Source organism: Papio anubis, chromosome X, assembly GCF_008728515.1.
Source record: "Papio anubis isolate 15944 chromosome X, Panubis1.0, whole genome shotgun sequence".
Taxonomy (NCBI): domain Eukaryota; kingdom Metazoa; phylum Chordata; class Mammalia; order Primates; family Cercopithecidae; genus Papio; species Papio anubis.
The window spans coordinates 4382006-4402340 of record NC_044996.1 but is presented as its reverse complement, the minus strand read 5'-3'; the positions used below and the strand labels follow the sequence as shown (position 1 = coordinate 4402340).

General features: G+C 47.3%; 1 protein-coding gene and 1 pseudogene across 4 annotated transcripts; both read right to left on the bottom strand.

Annotated features, from left to right (window-relative positions):
• Positions 1-6161: 6161 nt before the first annotated feature.
• On the bottom strand, positions 6162-7677 carry LOC101020010 (annotated as a pseudogene).
• Positions 7678-12339: 4662 nt separating this feature from the next.
• Positions 12340-19193, bottom strand: HMGB3 (high mobility group box 3). 4 transcript variants are annotated; one of them, XM_009198450.3, is made up of 5 exons: positions 19062-19193; positions 14515-14669; positions 14081-14220; positions 12977-13151; positions 12340-12497 (listed from the first exon to the last, which is right to left on the bottom strand). In XM_009198450.3, exons 1-5 carry the CDS (start codon positions 19114-19116, stop codon positions 12357-12359), a joined length of 666 nt encoding a protein of 221 aa, XP_009196714.1. In that variant the 5' UTR covers positions 19117-19193; the 3' UTR covers positions 12340-12356. The 4 variants fall into 4 exon arrangements, with proteins under 4 accessions (XP_009196714.1, XP_003918461.2, XP_003918462.1 ...); XM_003918412.3 differs by lacking the exon at positions 19062-19193 and adding an exon at positions 16901-17061; XM_003918413.4 differs by lacking the exon at positions 19062-19193 and adding an exon at positions 16692-16886.
• Positions 19194-20335: the final 1142 nt, after the last annotated feature.

The following is a 20335-nucleotide window of genomic DNA, read 5'->3' as shown; positions in this document are numbered from 1 at the left end:
GAGTTTTGCTCTTGTTGCTCAGGCTGGAGTGCAATGGCTCCATCTCGGCTCACCACAACCTCCGCCTCCCAGGTTCAAGCAATTCCCCTGCCTCAACCTGCAGAGTAGCTGGGACTACAGGCATGCACCACCACGCCCAGCTAATTTTGTATTTTTACTAGAGATGGGGGTTTCTCTATGTTGGTCAGGCTGGTCTCGAACTCCCAACCTCAGGTGATCCACCCACCTCGGCCTCCCAAAGTGCTAGGATTACAGGTGTTAGCCACCGTGCCTGGCCTGGACTCATTTTTAACTTCTCCTTCTTCCTAATCCCCCACATCCAATCCCCCACCAAGTTCTAGCAATCCTTATTTCCTAAATGCTCTCTTGCCTTTTTTTCTTTCTGCAGTGTGAATAACTTTTTAAAAATTTTATTATTATTGTACATATTTAAGGTACACAACATGATGTTCTGATACACATATACTTAGTTAAATGATCACCTACACTTAAGCCAATTAACGTATCCATCATCTCATATAGTTAACTTTTTTTCCTGGTAAGAACACCTAAAATCTGCTCTTTTGACAAAATTCCAGTAAATAATACAATATTATTAACTATAGTCCTTTACTGTACGTTAGCTGCTCTCTAGACATATTCATCCTACACAATGCAACCTATCACCTCACACCTGTTAGGATAGCTATTATCAAAAAGACAAGAGATAACAAGTATTGGGAAGAGCGTGGAGAAACGGGAACCTTTGCAACCTCAATGAGATATCACCTCGAAATTCTTAGGATCGCTATTTTCAAAAAAAAACAAGAAACAAGTATTGGCAAGGGTGGAGAAAGGGAACCCTTGTACATTGTTCATGGGAATGTAAATTGGCACAGCAGTGATGGATGGAAAACAGCATGGCGCTTCCTCAAAAAATTAAAAATACAGCTATTACATAACTCAGCAATCCCACTTCTAGGCATATACCCAAGGGAAATAAGTCAGTACCTGGTAGGGATGCCTGCACTCCCATGTTCATTGCAGCAGTATTCACAATAACCAAGATATGGAATCAGCCTAAGTGTCCCTTGATCAATGAATGGATAAAGAAAATATGCTGGGTGCAGTGGCTCACGCCTGTAATCCCAGCACTTTGGGTGACAGAGAGAGACTCCATCTCAAAAAAAAAAAAAAAACAATGTGGTAAATATACACAATGGAATATTATCCAGTCTTTAAAAAAAGAAAATTCTGTCCTTTGCAACAATATGAATGAAATTGGAGGGCATTATGTTAAGTGAAATAAGCTGGGCACAGAAAGGCAAATACCACATGATCCCACTTATATATGGAGTATTTTTTTTTAAATACATAGAAGCAGATAATAGAATGGTGGCTACCAGAAGCCGGGAGTGGGGGGTGGGGGGTGGGTAAGTTGCAGTTATGTGGGATGAATAAGCCTCGTATCTCTTGAATCTGTCTACTTTTCTATAACCTCAACGTTGCCATTCTTACACAAGCCCCAGCATCGCTCATCTAGATTCCCACAAATACCCCAGTCCCATCTCCCTGAATGGCAGAAACAATGCTATGTGTTCACAAATCCATTTCATTCTCTCCCTAAGCACACAGAATGACCACATCTCCAAACGGCTCTTGCAATTCAGTTGGGGACCATGGGATGTGGGCAAGAGTGATATAATGACATTTCTGGGGCTGGCCCTAAAACCCATTCTACAGTGGCACGAAGGACATGGGTTGAAGATGGTGGCACAACAAAATGGAAGGAGCTGGGATCCCTAAATTGCATTGTAAAAGGTTGCCTGCCAAATTTCCTATTGGACTGTAACATCAGTGAGAAGTAAACCCTTTATTGCTTTAAGTCACTTAGAATGAGGATTGTTCTTTGTAGCAGTGGGCTTATCCTGACAGCCTGCTTCCACTCTTGCCCCTCCCCATGTCTTCTAATCAATTATCCTCACAGCTACCAGAGTAATTTAACTACAATACATAACTGATCACATCACTATCCACCACTCCTCACATCCCCCCATATGACAATTCTTAAATAAATGCTTTCCGTTGATCATAGGAAAGTTCAAAATTCCTAAGATGGCCTATAATGCCCTGCATGGTCTATAACTGCTGAACTTTCTTTCCCCTGATCTGTCCCTATTTATTCACTCATTTAATCACCTATTCAATAAATATTTCTTGAGCACCAACTGTCAGTAGCTATACTAGTTCTGGGAATAGACTAGTGAAAGGGGAAAACAGGGAAATCATTTGGGAAGCTGTTATATTCATCTGGACAAAAGACAATAAGGACCTGAGCTATAGTATGTCTCTAGTTGTGACATCCTGGTAAGATGGCACCATAACAGATGTCACCAAGGCATGCATCTAAGCCAGAGATTCCCACGGAGGATAAAAGCCTGAAAATGCAAGTTCTAGTCTATCCCTAAGAAAGCATAAGACGGGGCAAAAAAAAAGAAGAAGAAGTAATGAAAAAGAAAATAATAAATAAATAAGAAAGCATGGGAGCCTGCCCGGGCGCAATGGCTCACACCTGTAATCCCAGCAGTTTGGGAGGTCGAGGCGGACAGATCACCTGAGGTCAGGAGTTTCAGAACAGCCTGGCCAACATGGTGAAACCTCGTCTCTACTAAAAAGACAAAAATTAGCCAGCCATGGTGGCGGGTGCCTGTAATCCCAGCTACTCAGGAGGCTGAGGTAGGAGAATAGCTTGAACCCAGGAGGCAGAGGCTGCAGTGAGCCGAGATCACACCACTGCACTCCAGCCTCGTGACAGAACAAGACTCCATCTCATAGAAAGAAAGAAAGAAAGAAAGAAAGAAAGAAAGAAAGAAAGAAAGAAAGAAAGAAAGAAAGAAAGAAAGAAAGAGAGAAAGAGAGAGAAAGAAAGAAAAGAGAGAGAGAAAGAAAAGAAAAAGAAAGAAAGAGAGAGAGAGAGGGAGGGAGGGAGGGAGGGAGGGAGGAAGGAAGGAAGGAAGGAAGGAAGGAAGGAAGGAAGGAAGGAAGGAAGGAAGGAAGGAAGGAAGGAAAGAAAGAAAAGAAAGAAAGCATGGGAGAATTTACAGATGAGGGATTCACCTACACTGACAGCATGAATGAGAGGGGTAGATGCATGATATTTTAGGAAACACAATTGGCAGGGTTTGGGAACTGACTATGAAGGATGAGAAAAGGAAGAGCCAGGCTGGGGTGAAGAAAACATTTGGAAAAAGATGAAGATGATGAGCTTCGGTTTAAACATGTGGCGTTAGAGGTGCCAATGGGCCATCCAGGTGGTATGTCAAAGAGGCAATTGGATTTCTGGGTCTGGAGTTCAAGGAAGAGGCCTGGCCTGGCAACGTACAGGTAATGTCCTCACTGATCACAACTCCTAAAGTCTCGGCCATCTTGAAACAAAACCAGGCCATCAACCCCAGCACTTCCGGAGGCCAAGACAGGAGGACCATTTGAGCCTAGGAGTTCATGACCAGCCTAGGCAACATAGTAAGACCCCATCTCTACAAAAAAGTAAAAAAATTAGCCAGGCATGATGGTTCATGCGTCTAATCCTAGCTACTCAGGAGGCTGAGGTGGGAGGATCTCCTGAGCCCAGGAGGCTGAGGCTGCAGTAACCTGTGATTGTGCCATGTACTCCAGCCTAAGTGACAGCAAGATCCTTTCTCAGAAACAAACACAAAAACAAGAACAAGCAAACAAGCCACCCTGCTTCTGCTCCTCACCCCGTACGGTGCTTCCCCTCCCTCTCTCTCTCTCTTCCACCCCCTTCATGATCATACCTCCTAAAAGTGGTGTCTCCACTCTAGATCTACTCTCCCCATCCCCTTACACTAGGGTCAGGTCTCCATCTCCATAATTTTTTTTTTTTTTAACAAGGCAACACATAATTCACATTCCATAAAATTCACCCATTTAAAGTGTACAATTGTTAGGCCAGACTCGGTGACTCATGCCTGTAATCTCAGCACTCTGGGAGGCCAAGGCAGGTGGATCACTTGAGGTCAGGAGTTTGAGACCAGCCTGGCCAATATGGTAAAACACCGTCACTACTAAAACTACAAAAATTAGCTGGTCATGGTGGCGGGTGCCTGTAATCCCAGACACATGGGAGGCTGAGGCAGCAGAATCACTTGAACTCGGCAGGCAGAGGTTGTAGTGAGCCAAGATCAAACCACTGCACTCCAGACTAGGAGAGAGAGTGAGACTCTATCTCAAATAAATAAATAAATAAATAAATAAGGCTGGGTGTGGTGGCTCACGTCTGTAATCCTAGCACTTTGGGAGGCCGAGGTGGGCGGATCACTTGAGGTCAGGACTTCGAGACCAGCATGGTTAACATGGTGAAACCCCGTCTCTACTAAAAATACAAAAATTAGCCAGGCAATGTGGTACATGCCTGTAGTCCCAGCTACTTGGAAGGCTGAGGCAGGAAAAGAGCTTGAACTCGGGAGGTGGGGGTTGCAGTGAGCCAAGATCATGCCACTGAACTCCAGCCTGGGTGACAGAGCAAGACCCCACATCAAAAAAAAAAAAAAACTTAATTTAATTTAAAAATGTAAAATTTTTAGAAACTTCAGAGTTGTAAACCATTACCACTAATTATGGAACATTTTATTATCCACCAAAAATCTCTGTACCTATTAGCAATCACTCTCCATTTCCCCCCAATTCACTCTCCATTTCCCCCAATTCACTCTCCATTTCCCCCCAATAACTCCAAGCCCTAGGTAACCACTAATCTGTTTTTGTTTTGTTTTTTTTTTGAGACAGTCTCGCTCTGTCACCAGGCTGGAGTGCAGTGGCTCAATCTTGGCTCACTGCAACCTCCGCCTCCCAGGTTCAAGCAATTCTCCTGCCTCAGCCTCCCGAGTAGCTGAGACTACAGGCACACGCCACCACATCTAGCTAATTTTTGTATTTTTAGTAGAGACGGGGTTTCACTGCCCACCTCTGCCTCCCAAAGTGCTGGGATTACAAGTGTGAGCCACTGCGCCCAGCCTATTTTCTTTCTGTATAGATGTACCTATTATGGACATTTCATATAAATGGAATCATGCAATATGTAATTTTTTGTGAGTGGCTTCTTTAGCATAATTATTTCAAAGTTCATCTATGCTGTAGCATGTATCAATACTTCATTCCTTTTTATGGCTGAACAATATTTCTTCATGTGGATATACCACATTTTATCCACTCATCATTTGATGGACATTTGGGTTGTTTCCACTTTTTGGCTATTAGGAATTATGTACATAAGCCAGGTGCGGTGGCTCACGCCTGTAATCCCAACACTTTGGGAGGCTGAGGTGGGCAGATCACGAGGTCAGGAGATTGAGACCATCCTGGCTAACATGGTGAAACCCCATCTCTACTAAAAATACAAAAAATTAGCCTGGCGTGGTGGCAGGCGCCTGTAGTCCCAGCTACCCGGGAGGCTGAGGCAGGAGAATGGTGTGAACCCAGGAGGCAGAGGTTGCAGTGAGCTGAGATTGCGCCACTGCACTCCAGCCTGGGCAACAGAGCAAGACTCTGTCAAAAAAAAAAAAAAAATTATGTACATGAGGCCAGACGCGGTGGCTCACGTCTATAATCCCAGCACTTTGGGAGGCCAAGGCGGGTGGATCACCTGAGGTCAGGAGTTCAAGACCAGCCTGACCAACATGGTGAAACCCTGTCTCCACTAAAAATACAAAAATTAGCCAGATGTGGTGGCACGCGTTTGTAATCCCAGCAACTCAGGAGGCTGAGGCAGGAGAATCGCTTGAACCTGGAAGGTGGAGGTTGCGGTGAGCCAAGATCACGCCATTGCATTCCAGCCTGGGTGACAGAGTGAGACTCCGTCTCAAATAATAATAATAATAATAATAATAATAATAATAATAATAATGTACATGATATTCATGTACAAGTATTTGTTCGAATACCTGCTTTCAGTTATTTTGGGTGTATACCTAGGAGTGGAACTGATGAGTCATATGGTAATTCTATGTTTAACTTATTGAGAAATCTCCAAGCTGTTTCCCATAGCGATTGCACCATTTTACATTCCCACCTCCAATGTACCAGGACTGTAATTTCTCTACATCCTCACCAATACTAGTTATTTTCCTTTTTTATCTTTTTTTTTTTTTTGGCAAGCAGATAAAGGCTTGTTTTATTTTAATGGCTGATCTATGTAATCACGGAGGTCAGTATGAACAGACAAAAGGGGAGCTTTTATTTCTTGGTGTCTTCCTCCTTGGACAAAGTCTCGATGATCTCCTCCTTCTTGGCCTGGAGGCGCCTTCACTGCGCTTGCGTGCTTCCTTAGTCTTAGGCCTGCAGGCCTCAGCCTGGTCAGCCAGGAGCTTCCTGTGGGCCTTGTCTGCCTTCAGCTTGTGGCTGTGTTCCATGAGAATCCACCTGTTTGTGAACACATTCCCCTGCACCTTCAGGTACAGGCTGTGATACATGTAGTGATCAATCTTCTTAGATTCATGGTATCTTCTGAGCAGCCAGCCCAGAATCCTCATTCTCTTCATCCACATGGCCTTCTCTGGCATTCGGGCATTGGCTGTACCCTTTTGCTTATCTATGCCCATGTGCCTGCCCTTCCAAGGGCAGGTGTTTTTCTGGTGTTTTTCTGCCAAGGTGTTTTTCTGGCATCAAGCCCGGGAATGGACCGTCACAGGCTTGGAGATGATCAGCCCATCTTTGATCAGTTTCCGGATCTGCTAATGGAAGTTGGCATTGGTGATTTCATTGATCTTATTGGGGTCTAACCAGACCTTCTTCTTGCCACAGTGGAGGACACTACAGGGGAGCTTCTTCTGAAGCCTGAGCATACTCATGGCTGTAGTCGCAGCAGCGAAAGGAAAGAGCTCCCTTTTTTATCATTATTATAACCATCCTAGTGGATGTTCAGTGGTATCTTATTATAGTCTTGATTTAAATTTCTTGATGACTAATGATGCTGAGGATCTTTTCATGTGTTTATTGGCCATTTATACATCTTTTTTTGAGAAATATCTGTTAAGATATTTTGCTCATTTTTTAAATTGGGTTGTCTTTTTATTGCTGAGTTGTAATAGTTCCTTATATATTTTGAATATTAGATCCCTATAGGATATACGATGTGCAAATATTTTCCCCCATTTTGTAAAGGTTGTCTTTTCACTTTCCTGGTGGTACTGTTTGAAGCACAAAAGTTTTTGTTTTAATTTTAATGAAGTTCAACTTATCTACTGTTTTCTTTAGTTGCATGTGCTTTTGGTGTCCTAAGAAACCATTGCCAAATCCACGGTCGTGAAATTCACACTTATGTTTCCTACTAAGAATTTTATAGTTGTAGCTCTTACATTTGGGTCTTTAATCTATTTTGAATTGATTTTTGAATGCACTGTGATGGAAGGGTCAAAATTCATTCCTTTGCACATGGATATCCAGTTGTCCCAACATCATTTGTTGAAAATTATTTCCCCCATTGAATGTTATTTTTATCTCTATTGAAAAATCAGTTGGCCACAAATGTCTGGGTTCATTTCTGGACTCACAATTGTATTGGCCTATATGTCTGCCCTTATGCTGGTACTACACCGTCTTGATTACTGTAGCCTTATTGTAAGTTTTGGTTTTTGTTTTTTGAGACAGAGTCTCACTCACTCTGTTGCCCAGGCTGGAGTGCAGTGGCCATAGTCTTGGCTCACCACAACCTCTGCTTCCTGGGTTCAAGTGATTCTCCTGCCTCGGCCTCTGGCCAGAGTAGCTGGGACTACAGGCATGCGCCACTATGCCCGGATTTTTTTTTTTTTTTTAGTAGAGATGGGGTTTCATCATGTTGGCCAGGCTGGTCTCAAACACTTGACCCTAAGTGACCCACCTGCCTTGGCCTCCCAAAGTGCTGGGATTACAGGCGTGAGCCACCGCACCTGGCTTTGTTACAAGTTTTCAAATCAGGCCAGGTGTGGTGGCTCACAGGTGTGCTGTAATCCCTACACTTTGGGAGGTCAAGGCAGGAGGATCAATTGAGTTCAGAAGTTTGTGACCAGCCTGGGCAACATAGTGAGACCCTGTCTCTAAAAATAAATAAATAAATTAGCCAGGTGCAGTGGTGCACACTTGTAGTCCCAGTTACCTGGGAGGATGAGGTGAAGGATCCCTTGAGCCTGGGTGGTTGAGGCTGCAATGAGCTGTGATTGTGCCACTGCACAACAGCCTGGGCAACAGAGCAAGACTCTGTCTCAAAAAAAAAAAAAAATTTTAATAAAGTAGTTTTGAAATCAAGAAATGTGAATCCTCCAACTGTTTTCAAGATTGATCTGGGTATCTCCTGCATCTCTTGAATTTCTATATGACATTTAGAATCAGCCTGATTTCTACTAGAGGAAGCCAGCTGGGATTCTGATAGGATTGCGTTAGATCAATTTCAGTATTGCCATCTCAACAATATTAACCCTTCCCATTCATGAACGTGGAATGTCTATTTCCTTAAGTAATATTTTGTACTTTTCCCCATGTAAGTTTTGCACTTATATTGTTCATCCCTAAATATTTTATTCTTTCTGATGTTATTGTAGATATTTAAGAGAATTGTTTTCTTAATTTCATATTGTTCGTGACTGGTATATAGCACTACTAGTTTTTGTATGTTAATCTTGTATACTGCAGCTGATGAATTCATTTTTTAGCAGTTTTATTTGGAGATTCTTTACGGTTATCTGTATACAAGATCATATTATCTACATAGACATAGCTTTGTCTTCTCAATTTCAGTCTGGATGCTTTCTCTTTTTCTCTTGCCTAATTGCCCTGGCTAGAACTTCTAATACAATGATGAATAAACCCATGGGTTTTCCTAAACGTCCTATATCAGGTTGAGGAAGTTCCCTTCTACTCGTTTTTATCATGAAAGTGTTTGTCAAGGTTTTTGTGTCTATTGAGATGATCAAGTGTCTTTTTCCTTTTATTGATATGGTATTCCAGCTTCTTTTGAAAGCTGAAATCGTAGGATGCCCCACATATAAAACAGCAGGGGAGGCTGCTCTGGTTGAAGCAGTAAGGGAAGCTTGGGGCTACCAAGCTGGCTCAATGGCCTTTCCTTCCCAGGTAGCCTTGGGCTCCACAGAAAACTGAGCTGGGAGCCAAGAACAGCAAGCAGTCCCCATGGCTCTCATCCAGAACTCCTTCTTGGGCATGGCTGAGTCAGCCAAGTAAGCTCAGACCCTTGGCCTCGAGGAGCCCTGGTGGTCAGGGCTGGCTGATTACAAGTACTCAACCACTTTATCAAACAGTAGCTCGTCAGCATCCTGCAAATTGCCTATTTATCCTGGTCCAGGGCTTCAGAGCCAACTCCTCCTTATGCCTCCGGCCAGGAGGTTGATCTTGGGGCTTTGGAGTCCTTAACACTTGCGTCATTTTGATGGTATCATTCCACTAAATGTTAGCAGTTCAGATCTATGGTTACCACAAAGTTTGTACTTCTAAAACCTTGATAATCAACCAAAAAGTACAGAGGTTCAGTATCTCAAACAGATTGCAGACAGCCCACTGATTACTTTTTGGGAAGAGTGATTAAGAAACTTTATTACAGAAAATGAATGCATCCAACGTCCCCAAATACATTTGTGACAAGAACAGACACACAGAGACACAGACAATAGTCACTACATCACAGCCTTGTTCTTTCCGAAGGATAAAACGTCATTCAAGAATGGGGTGAGGTGGTTAGAGGGAGTAGGTACTATCCTTTTAAATGGAGGAAAAAAAAAAAAAAAAGCAACAGGTTGGCATCTTAAGAACACATATAGTGGGCCCAGAAATCAAGCTAAGCCTAAGCCTTAGGTAACATCATACCACTTACCGCATCTCAGAGAAACTAGGGCATTATTCCATTAGAGGAGCAATCTTGTGACAGTGTGAAAACGTTGAGTAGTGATCTTGCTGCATCAGCTAATGGACCAAGTGGCCTCAACTTGATGGCCTCTTTAAAACTCAATGTTTGCCTAATCAAAGATCATTTGGCCAAACTGCTTCCCCACTTCTGCTTAGCTACTTTGGAAGCACAAGTTACCCCTTTCCATCCTTTGCCCTTCCCTGCTTGGTACATCTAGATACGAGATAGACAGGCACCACTTAACAAATCACTCCCTTTTGACTACGGGTTGTTTCTCTTCCATATTTGACGAGGCTGGCAACAGCTCCCGAATCTTGGCCTAGCACATCATGAATTGGGAAGCTAAAGCTTTAGCTTAGAATGCCAAGTGACAAGGACATGGCTGAAGCAGGAGGGGTAATTCTGGAGCAAGCGCTTCTGGGCAAACCTCACAACCGAGTTTTTTAAATTAGTGGTCATTTTCTAGAACTAGAGCACACATTCAGGACAAACAGTTCTGATGGGAGAGGGAATGGCTATGAATACATAGATATCAGGCTGTGACCATGACCATAACTTGTACTCATTCAGGACCCAACAGGGTGGAGAGGACACCGCCTCCAGACATGCAAGTTTCTGAACAGTGAATTTTAAGAAAAAGCTGCTTTCTCTTAAAATTAATACCACAAAAACACTCCTGCGTGTCTCATAGCCTCAAACGTACACAGCCAAATATTAATGCTGGGCAATAGCAACACTCACCCACAACACAGTACTGTATCTTTCATTGCTACAGACAGTAATGATGTATATACATATCAGCCTTCAAAATGGTAGTGTCACCGCTTGCTACTGTGGCCATCTCCCCGCACCCCAACCTGGATAAAATGTTACACTACCCACTAATATATCTACTGACACACAAACCAAGCTTCTTCCAGTTTAACATTGAACATCAATCTACATTTCCAGTGAATGAGCTAAACTTTATGAGTAGGCCATTCAACTTTTCATGATACATTTAGTGCTTAGAAATGTTTGATTCCATTAGCCTGCCCCATAGCTCAGGTGGCCCAAGATGGAGCCTGTAATCTTCCCTGGGGTGTTTGGTGTTTGAAGGTAAAAGTAGGAGCAAAAAATGGATGCATTCCCCACCCCACCACCCCACATCCATACCCTCACTGGCATCCAGGAGACCAGCAGCAGGCTCAAGATCCCAAATGTTGGGCACCACAAATAATGTGGTATGTGCCAGGGCAGGTAGATAGAGGGGTGAGCGAGAGAAAAAAAAATCAGGCCTGAATTTTTGACACACCATACACTCTGAAATTGCTGTTTAGCAATACATTTGGCCCCACAAAATAGGGGGTAGAGGTGGGACAACAGTTAAACCCTGGGTAGTAGGTCTGTCCTACCACCTTCCTATACCTTGGAAGGCTACTGACCCTTGCCTATGTCCTTTTCTTAGCTCCTGCAGACTTCATCTGAATGCCACTCAGACACAAACAAAACCACACAGCAGCTTCAAGTAGCCCTCTCCATCTCATTTCATTGTACTGAGTAATAAAAGCAGCTACCACATTTATAGGGAGGCCAGTCTCCAAATACAATGGAATGGGGGTTTGTTCACTGCTGAGTCAGAAATTGACTGTTATATTGAGGGCAGTTTTAAAAATGTAATACTGTTTATTTAACTTCAAAACATTTGTTCTTTTACAAAAAAAAAAATAACAGACGTTGCAAATCATGTTTTAAGTACAGGGTTCTTGAACTTTCATTGGTCTGATGGCTCTTTGCTTTGCTGAAGTTCTAGTTTGTTTAAAACAAAACAGTTTAAAACTACCGCTTAAAAAAATTCTCATGCCAGCTGACCTCTCTGTCCACAGCTAAGATGGCAGCAGATGCCCTATCACTATATACAGAAACAAGACAACCTGAAGCTAAATGGATGCCCCTGCAGAGTCAACAGGTCCAGCCTCACAGTGCACGCCCTGAGCTACAGCCCCTCCAAAAGGCATCTTCCCCACAGCCTCAACGCCGAGCAAGGAGCATCAAGAGTTTGTCTCGGTTGTTTTGTTCTTTTTACAAACTATAGATATATACAGTTGAAAACTCAGGATTTCTAGCCAATAACCATAGTTAACACCACCTTACAAATTAAAAAACAAAAGCCAGAAGCATCTTTAAATGCCTTGTCACACCCACAGCAAAGTGCACAGAGTGAGGAGAACACGAAGAGGGCCTTTTCATTTTAAAAATGTTTGGAAATATGTACAACTTTGATACAGTTTCAGGGTGCTCCAGACACCCATGGCCACTTCATGTAAACCAATGACAATTTCTAGAGCACTTTGAGAGACTACAATATGATCGTGATCAAATTTTGTAATTAAACCTAATGAGGGCAACAGACACTTCTCAAATAAGAGATGAGTCAATTACGGCGCTCCCCTACTCTAAGTATTCACAAGGAGACAGATAAACAGTTTCTTTATTCATCCTCCTCCTCCTCCTCCTCCTCCTCTTCTTCCTCCTCCTCTTCTTCATCTTCCTCTTCCACCTTTTTCCGGGCAACTTTAGCAGGACCCTTTGCACCATCAAACTTTCCTTTTGACTTATAGTCAGCAACATCCTAGAGGAACAGGGACACATTTCAAATGAGTATGCGGCTGTTTTAACAGAAAGTAGAAACATGCAGTCTTCATCTCAGGTAAGAGGACAGGAATTCAAATCAAGTTAAGACAGTGCTGCTGCCATATATATTTGAAGTATGTTTCCATATATGAATTCGGTTCTTAGCCATTCGAATTTAAAAGGTAATGGGTGTTCAAGTGTCCTTCAAGTTACATTAGTAGCACTGTCAAATCCTCTGTTACCGGTTTTTTTTCTCTTAAAGAGTAAGCAAAATTTTTCAAGCCTGAAGTTGTTCCCAAAACAAAGACCTGTCAAAAAAAAAGTATGAACACCAGCACCCATAGCTACCTTGCAGGGGGATGGGCCCTTGAGTGCTACGCTAAGTACTCAGGCCAGCAAAGCTGCAACATGCCCTGCAACCTACTGATACCAGAGCCGCTGCCTGTTCCCCAGTCCAGGTTGCCAGCCCCACCTTACCTTCTCATACTTCTCCTTCAGCTTTGCTGCCTTAGTGATGTAAGGCTGCTTTTCACTGTCATTTAAATTATTCCACATCTCACCCAGCTTTTTTGCCACATCTCCAATAGAGATGCCAGGGTTTGTGGATTTGATCTTGGGACGGAATTCTGAACAGAACAGGAAGAATCCAGACCTTGGAAGAATGACATAAATTACATGAGAAACCACAAAAATGTGAGTTTAAGTTGAAATCCCACATTCCTGAGTAGCACTCCCTCCTACCACTATGACTTCTCCCTAAAGTGAAGTAATCTATGATACCACATACAATGCTACACAGTTGTAGGTTCTCAAATGTATAAGGTTAGAAAAATATATGGTGCTAGGCCAGGCGCAGTGGCTCACGCTTGTAATTCCAGCACTTTGGGAGGCCGAGGCGGGCGGATCACCTGAGGTTCGGAGTTTCAGACCAGCCTGACCAACATGGAGAAACCCCGTCTCTGCTAAAAATATTTAAAAATTAGCCGGGCATGGTGGTGCATGCCTGTAATCCCAGCTACTCGGGAGGCTGAGGCAGGAGAATCACTTGAACCCAGGAGGCAGAGGTCGCAGTGAGCCGAGATCACACCTTGCACTCCAGCCTCAGCAACAAGAGCGAAACTGCATCTCAAATACATATATATATGTGTGTATGTGTGTATATATGCATATATAATATATATGCGTATATATACGCGCATATATATACACACACACACACACACACACACACACACACACAGTACTGTCTCAGTCCTTCAATTACTGGGAAAGGCATAAAGAACATACTTCAAGGACCCCGACAACCAAAACTGGGGTGTCTCCTTCACAATGGAAAGGCCAATAGACAATCACTGTGAATGTGCACGCACAGCGCACAAACACCTCAGCCTTAACCACAGACAACGCTGGCACTGCATCGTAAAGCCCAAGTACAGAATGGTTTGCAGAGGTATCGCCATCTTTTAAGTATCTTTTAAAAAATATTTCATTTTGAAATGAAATACAGGACGACCAAAAAACCAAATCCTCCAAGCAGAAGAAAAGGTATTAATTGTTATCCTGAATCCTATAGTCACTTACGGTGGCCTTTTGGGAGCATTAGGATCCTTCTTCTTCTTGCCTCCCTTAGCTGGTCCATAATCCTTCATTTCCCGATCATAGCGCACTTTATCTGCCTTTGCCATTTCATCAAATTTAGATTTCTCTTTCCCGGACATCGTCTGCAAAGAACAGGACTCGTTAAATCCCTCGATGCAGTGACATATACCTATTCAGTTTCTTGTGATTTAAGTGGCAGTTGCTAGAACCACTTGCAAAAGGGGGTAGGTAAAGGCCTGAAACCTGTGCAGGGCCTTAAAAAAATAAAAGCACACACACAAAATTCTTAAGCAAAATGATTCTAAGTAAAAGTAAAAGAGGAAGCAAGCAGCCATCTGGGAGAAACTCTGAAGGTAAGTAACCCCAAAGTGAGAAACCCAACTAAGACTAGTTTGAAGGGTACAAAAGAAAAATACCTTCCACCTCTCAGAGCACTTCTTGGAAAATTCTGCAAAATTGACAGGGACCTCTGGGTTTTTCTTCTTATGTTCTTCTCTGCACGTCTGCACAAAGAAGGCATAAGCAGACATCTTGCCCTTTGGTTTCTTCGGGTCACCTTTAGCCATCCTGACTGTGACAGAAGAGAAACAAAGAAATACAATGAGGAAAAGTAAGGAGGAATTGACAAGAACTACAAGATGTACCAAAGGCAGAGCAAAATTAAAACTACACTTGCTATTAGGAAGTCCCCTTCCCCTAGTGCCCGACACCAGTGGCAGAAGGCAGAGTGGGAAAGAAATCAGCTTCACTGTCGCTTGTCATTTAACTTTTGACCAGCACGAAGCGCGCTGGTTTGCGAGTTACTTCTCAAGAGCGATCAAGTTCTTCAAATGGAGCCGACCCAAGTAGGGTACTCAGCGTTACAGAACTGCTACGTTTTGGAACTGCTACGTTTTGGAAACTACAATCACAAAGTGGGAAGGGCACAGAGAGGACACATTTGGTGAGGGTGATGGAAGCTTGAAATCTATGACTTAAGACTATCTGGTCATCTGCTGTTACGCAATTAAAAACAACAACTCTTACCACTGCTGAACACAAGACCAAAGCAGGAGAACTATATGTAGGGGATATCTGAAATTGTCACTATTGTTGATGCGTTTTGGCTTATTAAAAAATGGCTTTACAACACGGGAGATCTGGAAAGTGAGCAGGTATCCCCGTATTATTAGTTCAATTCATCACTTCATCACTATCTAAAGGGGGAGGGTGTATCAAAAGGGCTAGTCGTGCTCATCTGTAACCCAGAACGCAGGTCCAGCCCAGAACACTTTCTCCAAAGTTTCCAAATAAAAATGCAGCTGCGGCATGTCATCGTCCCTGTCCCACCCCCCAGCTTCCCGCCATCTTTTCCTTTTCCCACACCCAAGGTCATCATGTAAAACTAAAGCGCTCCCCTTGGCAGCAGCCGCCCGCGAGGCTGCCCAACAGAGCCCCGCAGCGGCGGCCCGGGCGGGGCGGGACCGGGAGCCGGGGAGTCCCGGCCGGCAGCAGGCAGCCCGCCTCGGCCCCCGCGCCGGGTCACCGGGACACCCGTAATTCACCTTCCATTTTGTCAAAAGCCTCCTGATGAAAGAAAGTGCCCCTGAAATCCGCCGCTGTCATCCCCGGGGAACGCGCGGGGCCGGGGGCGGCGGCGGTGGTGGCGCGCGGGGGGTGTGCGGCCGGGCCGGCGGCAGCCGCGGTGACTCGGGTGGCGGCGTCCGCCGCGCCTCGGAGTCCCACTCGCTAAAATGGCTGACTCCGCGCGCGGCGCCGGCGCGCGGGCGGCGCGACGGCGGCGAACAAAGCGGCCCGGGCTCCCTGCCACCGCCGCCAGCCCGCCCGTCGGCCCCCACCCCGGGTCTTCTGGCCCTTGCCCCGCCCGGGGCCTCGGGGCCCGGGCTGGACTCCCTCCGCCCCCCGGCGCGGGGTGCACTGGGATGAAGGCGCCTGCAGCCATGACGCTCTCGGCCGCTCCAGGGCGCCCGGCGGCGGCGTGCTCCCCTGGCCCGCGCCGCCTGCCCCTGGCCGCGGGCGCCGTGGCCGAGGCCGGAGCCCGCTGGCGCCCCGCCGCCTGCTCCGCCCGCCTCCCCTGCCCCCTCGCCGGGAGGCTTTCAGCGCCGTGCCAGCCATGTTAGCGGCGGTGGCGGCGGCGCCCGGCGGGCGGAGGCGAGCGCGGGGCGGCCGGCCTGCGCCCTCCGGGCTGCCGGGTGCTCCATGACGGGCCATGTTAACGGCAGACAGCGGCGTAGCCTGCGGGCCCAGCGCGGTGCCGGGCCGAGCCCGAGCGAAGGTTTGCCCGCACTCCCCTGGCCGCGGCGGCACCGGCCGCCCGCCCCAGCGAGTCCGTCGCGGGCTGGAAGCTCCCGGCCCTTCCTGCCAAGCTGCCGCCCCAGCGTCGGGACGCGCGCGCCGCCCGAGCCCATGAGCCTGACAGCCTGCAGCCGCCCCCTCTGCCTCGCCCTGCCGCCGCAGCCGCAGCTGCCTGAACATCTGGCCTGGGGCCCCAGCCTCCCGGCTGCGGCCCTGGGCTGCCAGCTGGCTGGCGCCTGCCGAGGGGACTGACCTCCCAGCAGGGAGCCGGGGAACGCGTTGGAAAGTGCTGAAACACCTGAATTGCTTCTTCCTTCCCGGCCGCCTAGCAGGAGGGAAGGTGGAGGGGGCGGGAAGGGAGCGGGGAGTAGAGGCAGGGGGAGGCAGCGGCAGGGCGCGCTCGCGGCGGCGCGGGCCGGAAAGTTGTGCGAGCGCTGCGGCGGCGGCGGCGGCGGCGGCGGCGGCGACGGCGACGGCGGCGGCGGGAGCGGGCGGTGCGAGACGTACCTGTATTGTTCGCTAGTCTGGGCAGCGCAGGGCACGACGCGCGGCTCAGCGCTCCCCAGCCTCGCGCTAGCTGCCTCCACGAGAGCCGCCTGATTGGCCAGCGGGCTCTGCCGTTTAAAACAGCCTCCTCGCCTGGCCATTGGCTGCGGGCCTCATGCATATTAAGCAGGCGCGGACGCCCATTGGGCGCGGCTGCTGGGATCATTCATTCAAACAGAACGACCCGCCGGCGCCGGCTACGGAGGCCAAACAGGGAAAGTCTCGCCTGCCCGCCCCGCCCACCTCGCCAGCCCCCTCCGCGGACAGAGCTGGGATCGCCAAGGGCTTTGAAGAGGTGGCCCTGCGATTCCCGGAGGCCTCGGCCTCTGGCGTGGGAAGGTGAAGTCCAGCGCCTTTGCGCTGCCCTCTGCTCCCGCCGCACCGCGGCCTGGGCGCCCCTGGCCTCCAGTCAGCTCCCCTGCCCGGGGAAACACCTCCGGGCCCACCACGGAGGAACGATGGTAGACCACCTCTACCCGGTTCGGCTGCGGCGCCGCGAGAGAAACGCGGCTGCAGCTCGCTCCTCGATGCCTGGCGGAGGGCAGCTGCTTCCTCGCCAAGACCTCGGGATTTGGCCCTCGGATCCCGCTGCCCACCCGAAAGGCACCTGATTCCGCTTCTGCGGATCGTGCTCAACTAGGCTCTTTCCACTAAATGCCAGAAAGTCTTTATTTGCGCCCGAAATTGCGGAACCGACGGGCTAAAAGAGGAAAACAAAATTTGGCAAGAGCAGAGAATTTGTGAGAAATTGTAGTTTTGTGGGCAAAGAATAATACTTTTCTTCTTACCCTCTTCTCTGCCTCGGTTCAGGCCCTCATTCCCTCTACTCTCCTGACACACCCTAGAGCGAAGAATTAAAGCTTCGCGAATGAATGAGCGAATGAATGAATGAATGGGATTTGACTTGATCTCCACTTTGCCACTAGCTGGTGGTATGACCTTGAGCTAGTCACTTCTTTGGGGATTCAGGCAATGTTTTTCAAAGTGTAGGAGCCTCAGTGTCACTTCTGTAAGGGATGTTCTGAAATTAGTGGGGCCTGTGCCTGGATGACTGGCAGGTGTTGCTGGAATTCAATAAGAGGAAGAAATGGCCAGGGATACTAAATATCCTACATCGCATAGGACAGTCCCACGCAAGGAAGAAATATTCCACTTCAAATACAAGTATCAGCCCTATTTGGAAAGAAAGTATCTGAGGGCCCTTGCCTGGAAAGAATGAAAGGGTGAGAAAAAGAGCAGTTTAAAGATTGAAGGTTGGAGAAAATAATGCAAAGGAAGAGATGTCATGAGTTTGGTTTTTCTTTTCTTTGAAAGGCCAAGAAATCCAGCTATTTATGAGTCCTATATTCAGAAATAAGCCCCACCAGAACATGAATTTTCCATAAGGCCACCTCATCCATCCCTCTATCCTGTTAGAACCAGCTGAGTGGTTGCCTGCCTTCTGCTTGCATACCACCAGTCATAGGGAGCTTACCATCTTCCTTCATGGCAGTTCCTTCCATCTCCAGCCACCTCTGAGCCTTAAGGTCAACATCGCCTCACAGGGTAATCCCTCACACTTCAGAGAGTTCATGGCAGGCCAGGCCTTTTCTCCAGACAGCCCCTCCCTGCTCCTTCTACAACCAGGTTCCCAGGGCCTGACCTGCCCAAGCCACTCCCTCTTCCCCTGTCTCCACAAGGCCTAGAGGGGAGCAGGGTTTCCACAAGCGATCTGACCAATACCTGCCCTCTGCCAGAGCACCCTAGCCTCTCAAGGTTGCCAGGCCTTTCTAGACCAGGGATCCAAGTTGGGGTCCAGCTACTGCCCAGTAACTGCCCACGGTGGCAAGTGACACTTGGCACAGTTGGCAGGCACCATGGTGGGGGAATCAGAGTGGTGCGCCCTTGGATGGATGACAAGGGTCACACAAGCCCATGCCAACTCACAAGCAGCACATGTATGCTCGTACTCATGTATGGGTACACCCAGGGCATTCCCAGAGGCAGCAGCTTCAAGGACAAACCAGAGAAATAAGAGCATCTCCCAACCCAAACTGGCACCCAGATACCACCCTCAAGACCCATGCTTCCCCGCCCCACTGCCCCAAAGCTGCCCATTGATCATCTATTTCTCCCCACATACTTCGAATGATGAAAGGATTGCGCTTACGCGCAGGAAGTATTTCCATCCTTTGCATAGGAAATATTTCGATCTCTGCTCTCGAGAAAGCTACCTCTTATGTGGAGTTGAAGCACTTGGTCTGAAGCTAAACTCCAAACTGGTCATTGTCAGAACATGAACTCATAGAACATGACTATGACATCGCTGAGTGACAGAGATCCAAGATGGCTCCCTGCTCCTCCCCATCCCCCCAGCCGCCTACCCACCAATGGAGGTTCCTCACAGCCAGATTTTCTCCTTAATACCCACCTATGTGCGGCAACATGCCTGAGCAGGGCCTGTGGCCCAGTGGGCTCCTGCCTCAGCAGAAACTTTCATGTACATGTATTGCATGTCTACTAATAAGTAACAGAAGGGAGATGAGATGGAGTGGGAGGTAAGGCTGGAAGAAAGGGACAAGATAGAGGCTTTGGGCTCTGTCACTGACTTCCTGGTATGCCTTTTCACCTGTCACCTGAGGGCTCCGAGCTTTAGTGTCCTCTATCAAAGGTGATTCCACCTGCCTCATCCACCCAGACCACTGCCAGTCTTGGTGGTGAGGGAGACTGAATGAAAACAGTCTGATTGTCACCAAAGGCCAACCAGGAGAGGCCTAAAGACTAGTTTGGAAGGTGTTAAAAAAAAAAAAAAGAAAAGAAAGAAAAGAAAAAGTGACAGAAAGCCAGGGATGCCTGGGCACACCCTGGACTCAGGGAGCCCAAGGCAGGCTGCCTTCTCTGCAGCAAAGCTCAATGCCCGTTGGCTTGAGGGTACCTCCAGCAGCAGCACCCAGGTCAGCGTGCGAGGGCTTGAGGGAAGGAAGGATACTCTAGGCCTCTGCCCTGGCCCTACCTAGAAACAGGCAAAGTCCATCCACATAGGAGAACCTCAAACCAGAATCCCTTAAGCTGCTTGGCTGCCTAGAGAAGTTACGAAAACATTAGAAGTAAATAAGAAATGGGATGAAATGTGGCAAATGCTATTTAAAGAGGTTTTCAGTCCCTGTCAGTTCAAGGCCCCTAAAAGACTAAGGGAAATCCTCATCGTTCAACAAAGATGAAACCCTGGTCCCCTGGCCCACCCCCTACCCACTCCACCCACCCTCCCATAGTCCCCAAAGTCTTCATTTGGGTACCTTGGGCCAGCCCAGCCTCCTTTTAAGAATCATGCCTGGCCAGGCACGGTGGGTCACACCTGTAATCCCAGCACTTTGGGAGGCCGAGGTGGATGGATCACCTGCGGTCAAGAGTTCGATA

Excerpts from the sequence above, each read along its gene's own strand:
- HMGB3 (XM_003918412.3), bottom strand. The coding sequence starts at position 17,060 with ATGCATGAGGCCCGCAGCCAATGGCCAGGCGAGGAGGCTGTTTTAAAC. Across the intron at positions 14,221-14,514 it reads AGTGCTCTGAGAGGTGGAAG|ACGATGTCCGGGAAAGAGAA; the intron begins GTATTTTTCTTT and ends TGTTCTTTGCAG. Across the intron at positions 13,152-14,080 it reads AATGCTCCCAAAAGGCCACC|GTCTGGATTCTTCCTGTTCT; the intron begins GTAAGTGACTAT and ends CATTCTTCCAAG.